This window comes from Curcuma longa, chromosome 12 (assembly GCF_044706935.1).
Source record: "Curcuma longa cultivar G26 ecotype Majalengka, Jawa Barat chromosome 12, ITB_CL_G26_1.1, whole genome shotgun sequence".
Taxonomy (NCBI): domain Eukaryota; kingdom Viridiplantae; phylum Streptophyta; class Magnoliopsida; order Zingiberales; family Zingiberaceae; genus Curcuma; species Curcuma longa.
The window spans coordinates 2,716,955-2,724,544 of record NC_133872.1 but is presented as its reverse complement, the minus strand read 5'-3'; the positions used below and the strand labels follow the sequence as shown (position 1 = coordinate 2,724,544).

The 7,590-nt window shown below is 34.6% G+C and overlaps 1 protein-coding gene across 1 annotated transcript; it reads left to right on the top strand.

The window, feature by feature from the left end:
- The first annotated feature begins 335 nt into the window (after positions 1 to 335).
- Positions 336 to 7,317, top strand: LOC141842994 (protein BONZAI 3-like). The gene is made up of 15 exons (XM_074731006.1): positions 336 to 377; positions 1,636 to 1,784; positions 1,859 to 1,907; positions 2,900 to 2,956; positions 3,170 to 3,346; positions 3,434 to 3,568; positions 3,673 to 3,734; positions 3,829 to 3,922; positions 4,006 to 4,120; positions 4,426 to 4,502; positions 4,613 to 4,750; positions 5,657 to 5,821; positions 5,904 to 6,017; positions 6,228 to 6,324; positions 7,029 to 7,317. The coding sequence occupies exons 2-15, from the start codon at positions 1,711 to 1,713 to the stop codon at positions 7,157 to 7,159; spliced, it is 1,485 nt and encodes a 494-aa protein (XP_074587107.1). The 5' UTR covers positions 336 to 377; positions 1,636 to 1,710; the 3' UTR covers positions 7,160 to 7,317.
- Positions 7,318 to 7,590: the final 273 nt, after the last annotated feature.

The following is a 7,590-nucleotide window of genomic DNA, read 5'->3' as shown; positions in this document are numbered from 1 at the left end:
ACTAATTTAAACTTAACCATATGCTGAATAGGTAGAGAAAATTGGAGCTTCTATGGTGGGCGCACATTGAATCAACCATTTGATCAATATGGTTGATAGCTCATATCAAAAAATTTCACTCATTATTTTTATAATTTCCAGATAATTCATTCTTGTCCTGCTCATTTCTCTAAGAATTCTGTGTCAAATATATAAGTTAAAGTTGTTTATGTTTTTCTGCCTCTTTTCCGATCTTTGGCAATGATGCCATGTTGACTATGATAACCTAAAGTTGTTTATTATTATTTTATTCTTCAATTTTATGCTTCTAAGAAGCTCTTTGTTTCCAGCTATCACTATCTGCCTCTAGACTACAGAACCGTGATATTCTGTCAAAGGTATATCCTGAATCTTTAACTAGTATTACTGCTAGCATCAGTTTCTAATCACTCTGTCAATTAAAATATATATTTTTTGGCAGTCCTGTGCTTACTTTATCTATTGATCTAACATTTTCTATTCATTGCTGTTTATGGTTGAATTTTTATTTCTTCTAAATTGGATTTTTTTTTTATTTTTTAAAATCTACAACAACAACAACAACAACCAAGCCTTATCCCCTAAAATCTACAAATTTGCAAAAAAGGGAAAGCTTCACAAACCACCCAAGAATTTTCAATTGAACTTATTTGTCAATATTAGTGAAATTACATTCACATCATAGGACCATAGATATGCACATTCTCTTGCAAGGAGATTATGGTACAGTTGATGCATACCAAAATCCAACAAAATTCACACAGCTTTATATCACATTGTTATAGCATCGAAGGATAACTATCTCATATTGAGAGCAATACTTACAAGATTTGTATTAAAATTGAATGATATTTTACATGAGTGTGTGGGAGTCCTTTTTATAGAACAAAAAAATATTTTCTAAAAAGTAGCCTATATCCTATTTACTTGGTAAATGGATGATCAACCCCTAAAATAAATTATCTTGGAAAAAATTTAGCTCCCTACGTTTGATTTGACTACAAAATTAAAACTCCTAAAATTTTTAATCTAAACTTTCTAATTTTAACTCTATCTTAATCCTAATTTTAGACCGTATCATTCTGCTCCACCAAGGAGAACCTGACTCCAGTGAGATGTTGGCATCTCTCTTTGATAATCATTTCCAAGTGTATGACACGATTGTTTCACCTGCTTCGTTAAACATATCTTCTTCAGTTGCTCTTTACTAGTCATTGCACCAATATTTGTCTGCCTCATCAAGGTCTTAATCAGTTTTGTTATACTTTTTAAAATATAACAAATTGGAAATAGATCAATGCTTGAGAGAGGTGTTGTAGTTATGTCATCTCATATCAGGTATTATGTTATTAGATGATATGCTAGATTCTGTTGTATATACCTATATCCAGAAGTTCTTCTTTTGAACCAATACACTACAATCTTATCCCTTTAAAGTTAAAGGAATTGAAGAACTGAACTAAAAGTTTGGGACTTGCATGTGTAATTAATGTTAGTTACATCTTCAGTTTTTTTAAACATTACAACCTATAATGTTGAACTTTTTAACACACAATTTTAGTTCCGTATCACAATTTTTTATTGTCTATTTGTGTTTTGATTTCAATTTATTCTTAGAGTGATCCATTAGCTGTTCTTTATCTGAAAAGACGAGATGGTATCCTTGAAGAACTTGGGCGCACAGAAGTAATAATGAATAATCTGAGTCCTTCTTGGATTACTAAATTTACCATCAATTATCAGTTTGAAATTGTTCAACACTTGGTGTAAGCTTCTTAGCCTACTTCCAGATATTTTTCAATTCACCAATTTGTTGTTTATTAACTGCATTACATGACAGGATACGAGTCTATGATGTGGACACCAAATATTTCAATATACCTGTTAAGGTAATTACTTTTCAGTAAATTTTGGTTCTGCTTTGGAAATTGTACTATTTGGGTGCTACCTATAGAGTTGTATCTATGGCTACTTTTGTGATTGTTTTGCTTGGTTTGTGATTTTCCAGTGTCTTTACTTCATACGGTTGGTTAATTTTCTTGTCATCCTTGAGAAGATCTTTTGATGTTTCTGATTTTTCTTTTGTATATGTTACCTTGTTGATCATGTTAGATTGTTGTTTGTTCTTATGTCCTTTGAATCCTGACTGGAGTTTTTCTTCATATAGTTTTTTGTTTTTATTTTTTGGAAACGACTTACTATATTAATCAGTATTCCTGTTTCATATGTTAATTAAACTAGTCAAATATTTCTGTACTTCTTCCTATAATTTGCCCTTATGGACGATGTATTATAGTTGATAATCAATAGTCGAAGCCTGGCTAAAGGAAAATAGAGTAGACTAGCAGGAAAGCACTATACTTTCAGTTAATTGTTATATCTATTTGAAGTACTGAAACAGGGTGGTTGTTTCTCTAATATATGACTTTGTTGTGTAGCATCTTCAATCAAAAATCAGTTTTCCATTTAGTATAAAGTTTGGGGAGTGTATGCATGAACGTTAAGGATTTATTTACTTGCACCAATTAAGTGTTTCCTCAAGTCTGTATGTATGAATCAACAATACGTTTTTTACTTGCCTGGCCCTGATATGTCTCCATTGCTATTGCTACATGGTACTGAGAGGTAAAAATAGTTATTTGGTGTAAGCTGTTTATGACAATCTGTTAATTATTCAAATAAGTTTCCAACTTCTAGAAAATGTGATTTTTCAAATCCAAACTTTTGCAATTTTGTGCATTGTTTATCTGGATGCTAGTAGTCAACTTAGTTCACCTTTCTTCTCAAGTATCAATTCCTTTTAGTGAAGACACAGTTTTTTCTAATTGAGCTTGAAACAAGTTTTATTGATTGAATCTATTTGCTATCAAACTTTTTGCAGACTATCAATTTGAACGAGCAAGATCATCTTGGAGAAGCTTCTTTTGCCATGTCTGAGGTAAAATCTTTCCAATCTTGGTGTGACATTTTGAAATGGTTTTGCATGATTTTATTTATTCTGATAGCAAGCTGTTTTACACATTTTCTGTATCTATATATGTTGGTATATTTATTTAATTGTGTGCATTTGTGTCTACATGCATCTGTGTTTTTAATCTGCAAGTTCCAAGAGCATCTGGAAGGAGTATTCATAATTTAATTTAATTGACAGATAGTGACCAAGCCAAACAGAAGTTTGACTTTAAATCTCCAACAGAAAAATGGGCATCCCAATGCACATTCAGGAACCATAACTATTCATGCTGAGGAGCCAGTTGCTTCTAGGACTGCTTTTGAGATAATATTCCGCTGTTCAAAGTTGGAAAATAAGGATGTTTTCTCCAAAAGTGTACATACGTGAAGGCTTTGAACCACTCTTTTGATTATGTTGATTTTAATCCTCACTTTTACTAACTATTCAATCTTCATATTACAGGATCCATTTTTAATAATTTCAAAATTTGTGGAGAGTGGTATCTCTGTCCCTATATGTAAATCTGAAGTTATCAACAACAACCTGAACCCCGTATGGAAACCTGTAACTTTATCGATGCAGCAATTTGTCAGCAAGGCATATTTCCAAATTTGTTTTACAAAATTCAAAAATTAAATTGGCTATTTTTGTTTCTTTTCCCAATCATATAACCTGACATACGTTGGATACATCTTCTGTAGGAGAATCCCCTAATCATTGAGTGTTTTGATTTCAACGTCAGTGGCAAGCATGATCAGCTAGGGTAACCAAAATCTTGCAACTAATTTCAGCTGTTCTACTGTTTCTATGTGTCTTCACATTCTTACGTGTTTTCATAATATTGACACTTCTAACAGCTTGCTTCAGACTAGTGTGGCAGATCTTGAGAAGCTTGCTAGAGAAAATTCTGGTGCAAATTTGTATGTTCAATCTCGTTCTGGTGCTAAGAAGGTAAACCTTGCGTGATTATTCTATCTATAGTTTACTAGGATGTGTGCTTCTTACTCATCATTTCTTTTTTCGCTTTGATTTAGATGCTCAAGGGGCAGCTGCACGTGGATAGTTTCATTGAAAAAACTCAATATAGTTTCTTGGATTATATATCCAATGGATTTGAGCTTAATTTTATGGTTGCCATAGATTTTACAGGTGTGTAAACTTTCTCATTTTGCCTAATAATTTACTTGTGAAACTAAAATCATAAATACGGCAAGCTTGCAATTTGATGACTAAGTTTTTATGTCATATATATAACTATCTGCTTGCAATAACTAAGCTCTGCATACCATGCATTAGTGAAAGCCTTGTGCCCTTGGGTGACTTTTTTTTTTTTTTTGTAATATAGAAGCATTAACATGCTTTCCCCTAAAAACAAACAGGAGTGAACACTGTTCTCAGATGTATACCAACATGTTTTTATTTCTAACTAAATGTATTTATATTTGTTTGTCTAGCTTCAAATGGAGATCCAAGACTTCCTGCTTCCTTGCATTTTATTGATCCTTCTGGGCGATTAAATTCCTATCAGCAAGTAAAAGTTTTTTTTTTTTTGTCTTTCATCATAAAAGTTAGGCAAATTCAACCATTATCTACTGTTCATAGCTATATTTTCTGTATTCAATTAACTTGATTACTCTTCAGGCAATAGTAGGAGTTGGGGAGGTTCTGCAGTTCTATGATTCTGATAAACATTTTCCTGCTTGGGGTTTTGGAGGGAGGGTAGCATATGGATCAGTTTCTCATTGTTTCAACCTAAATGGGAGTCCTGAGGAGAGTGAGGTGAGGGTGTGATTCATTCTCTCAAATGTTCTTTTTTGTTATTTAAGCTAACTCTCTAACAAATCATCATTAATTATTTGTTACACTGTCAAATACATCTATATTCCATAGGCATCAAAATTGGCTTATTTTGATCTTCTTATAAGCTGAATTGAATTAGCGTTGTCGAATAATTTTCCAGACATAGGTAGATAATAATGGCAATATCAACAGTTTGATAGGTTGGGAGAAGAGAAAACAGCAGAAGCTATCCTGAGTTTCAATAATTCCTCATTGCACTTGTTCCAGACATGTTTTTATAGATCCAAACTACCTAAAGTGATGTTAGAAGTAGTTCATGCCCTAAGTTCCTGGGCAGTTTTCTTTTTGGTATTTTAACACTCTCAATAAATCTAACTTTCAAAGATTTCTGCAAAATCCTTTGAATAAAAAACAATAATGTATTTTAACACTCACATTTCTAGCTGGGTTGTCACTTTCCAAATCTAGTTTCTAATTTGAGTTTCACTTTGCTAAAATCTTTCAAATTGAGATGCCATTTGAATTGCATCTCATCTTCAGTAAATGCTTAATGCTTCACACTTTGAAATTGGAAACCTGAAAAGCAGTACCTGAGTGATGCTTCACACTAGAGGATGACACGGTAATTCGCATCCCAAACATCTGGAATCTACCGACCTACTCTTGCTCTGTTCCTTTGTGCCACATGGATAAACAAAACACCAAATTGTCAATTATTCCAATGTGACAACAACCTCCCAACCAGCTTAGCTGAGTCAATGGACGATGGCTCATATCATCCATTACCCAGATTGAATGCAACTTTGGTGGTTTAATATCAATATTTAATATTGATTACAAGGAAAAAAAACCTGGTCTTCAACGTTTACATTTTTTTTTTTTCAGGTTTCAGGTGTTGAAGGTATCATGGCAGCATATGCAATGGCTCTGCATAATGTTACTCTTGCTGGGCCAACCTTGTTTGGCCCAGTGATCCACAAGGCTGCAGAAATTGCTGGTCAATCTCTTTTGACTAGTCGAAACAAGTACTACATATTGCTTATCATCACGGTAACTGTACCTCTTATACCATGTCATTCTATTAGTTAGCACTTCGCATTGGTTTTGTTGATGGACTTTTATTTCTTCATAGGATGGGGTTATTACAGATTTGCAGGAGACCATCAATGCAATTGTAAAAGCTTCTGATTTGCCCATGTCAATTCTCATTGTTGGAGTAGGAGGTGCTGACTACAAAGAAATGAACGTAAGACAGCCACAATCACATTCATACTTATATTATTTATTGGTTAATGTACACCATTACCACTATCACGTTTCTTCATTGAATTATATGCTGCTATACCTGCTACTTGGTGCTTGTTCTCTAATCTAGAATGTCTCTGGGTTTTCTCATGTAATCTAATTCTGGTATCTAACACAATACCATATGAAATCTTTTCCGAGTTTGGAGTAGATTCTGGATGCTGATGATGGAAAAAGATTAGAAAGTTCCACAGGCAGAATAGCTACTCGAGACATTGTACAATTTGTTCCTATGCGGGATTTGCAGGGTAAGTATTATATCTTTGTTTTCTAGATGGATATACGCTGCTGAATTAAAGTTCTACTGTTGTGCGAGTTAAATCACTTTATTTATTACTTTCAGAACTTCAAACTTGTAGTTTCTGCAAATTTCTATTAAGGAGATAATTTCATTTGTCATGAGTGATAAGGTGGAGATTCATTTCTTTGGTTTTAGTTAAATTGGCAAAACTGAATTGAAGAAAAAAAAACTCAAGAAGCAATATTAAACGTTAATCAAAGTTAACGTTTGAATTAAAAAAACCCAATCTCCCCCCCCCCCCCCCCCCAGCCGATGCACGCGATCTTGGCACGCGAGGTTGCGCAACCCCATGGCTGTGCCTGAGGGGTCGCGCGATCCCTCTGAGCGTGGTTGTGGGGTGTCGCGACCCCTTCGGCACCGCTGCCGGGGTCGCGCAACCACTCCGGCGGCTGGGTTGGTGTCAGGTTGTGCCAATGCCGGTCGACGGTCGGAATGAAATATTTCATCCGTTTCGATCGGCTCGGCACGAAATTTTAATCCTTGGAATGAACACTAATGTACCAAAGCACTTTGTAATTTACAAATTTCCTAGCTGTAAATTCTGACGGTGTCACCACCTTTAGCATTAAACCTTGAAAATGAACTTGTTATCCAGCAGATATGTTTTTCCTCATGTTTGCTTATATATGTGATATTTGTAATTCTCAATAGGGAATCAGGTTTCGGTGGCTCAATCGCTGCTGGAAGAGTTGCCAGGGCAATTCCTGTCATACATGAGGAGCAGAGATATTAAACCAAACTTTGCTTACCCTGCAGAAGCTTCTGTGTCTATACCCTCCTAATGCCTTCATGTTCTTCACAGACCTTCATTCTTTCTTTGCATTCGTCGTTTACAGTTCTTTGTACAGGATGTGCTGTTAGGCTGAATTGGGTCTATGTTGTGCGTATGAGATTGCTCTGCTTAGTGGTGATGTCTATTGATCTAACTTTTTTTCTTTCCTTGAGGGAGTCGAACTGAATTTTTCACTAAAAAAAAAGCTTGTATAGCTCGTACAAATTCAGTGTCGGCCTATTCCTTCGATTTTCAGGGGAAAACAATGTTGAAAGTGGATTGAAGTCAATTTCGGAGTGGGTGAGGCTCAGCCTTTTCTTCTTGTTGCGCTTGAATGGGACGAACGGCATTTAAATTGGGGAAAATAAATAAATTTGATTTATTTCGGAATGAACCGAAACCATTTTTCTTTGTCTTTTAAATAAATAATTTATTCTTCGA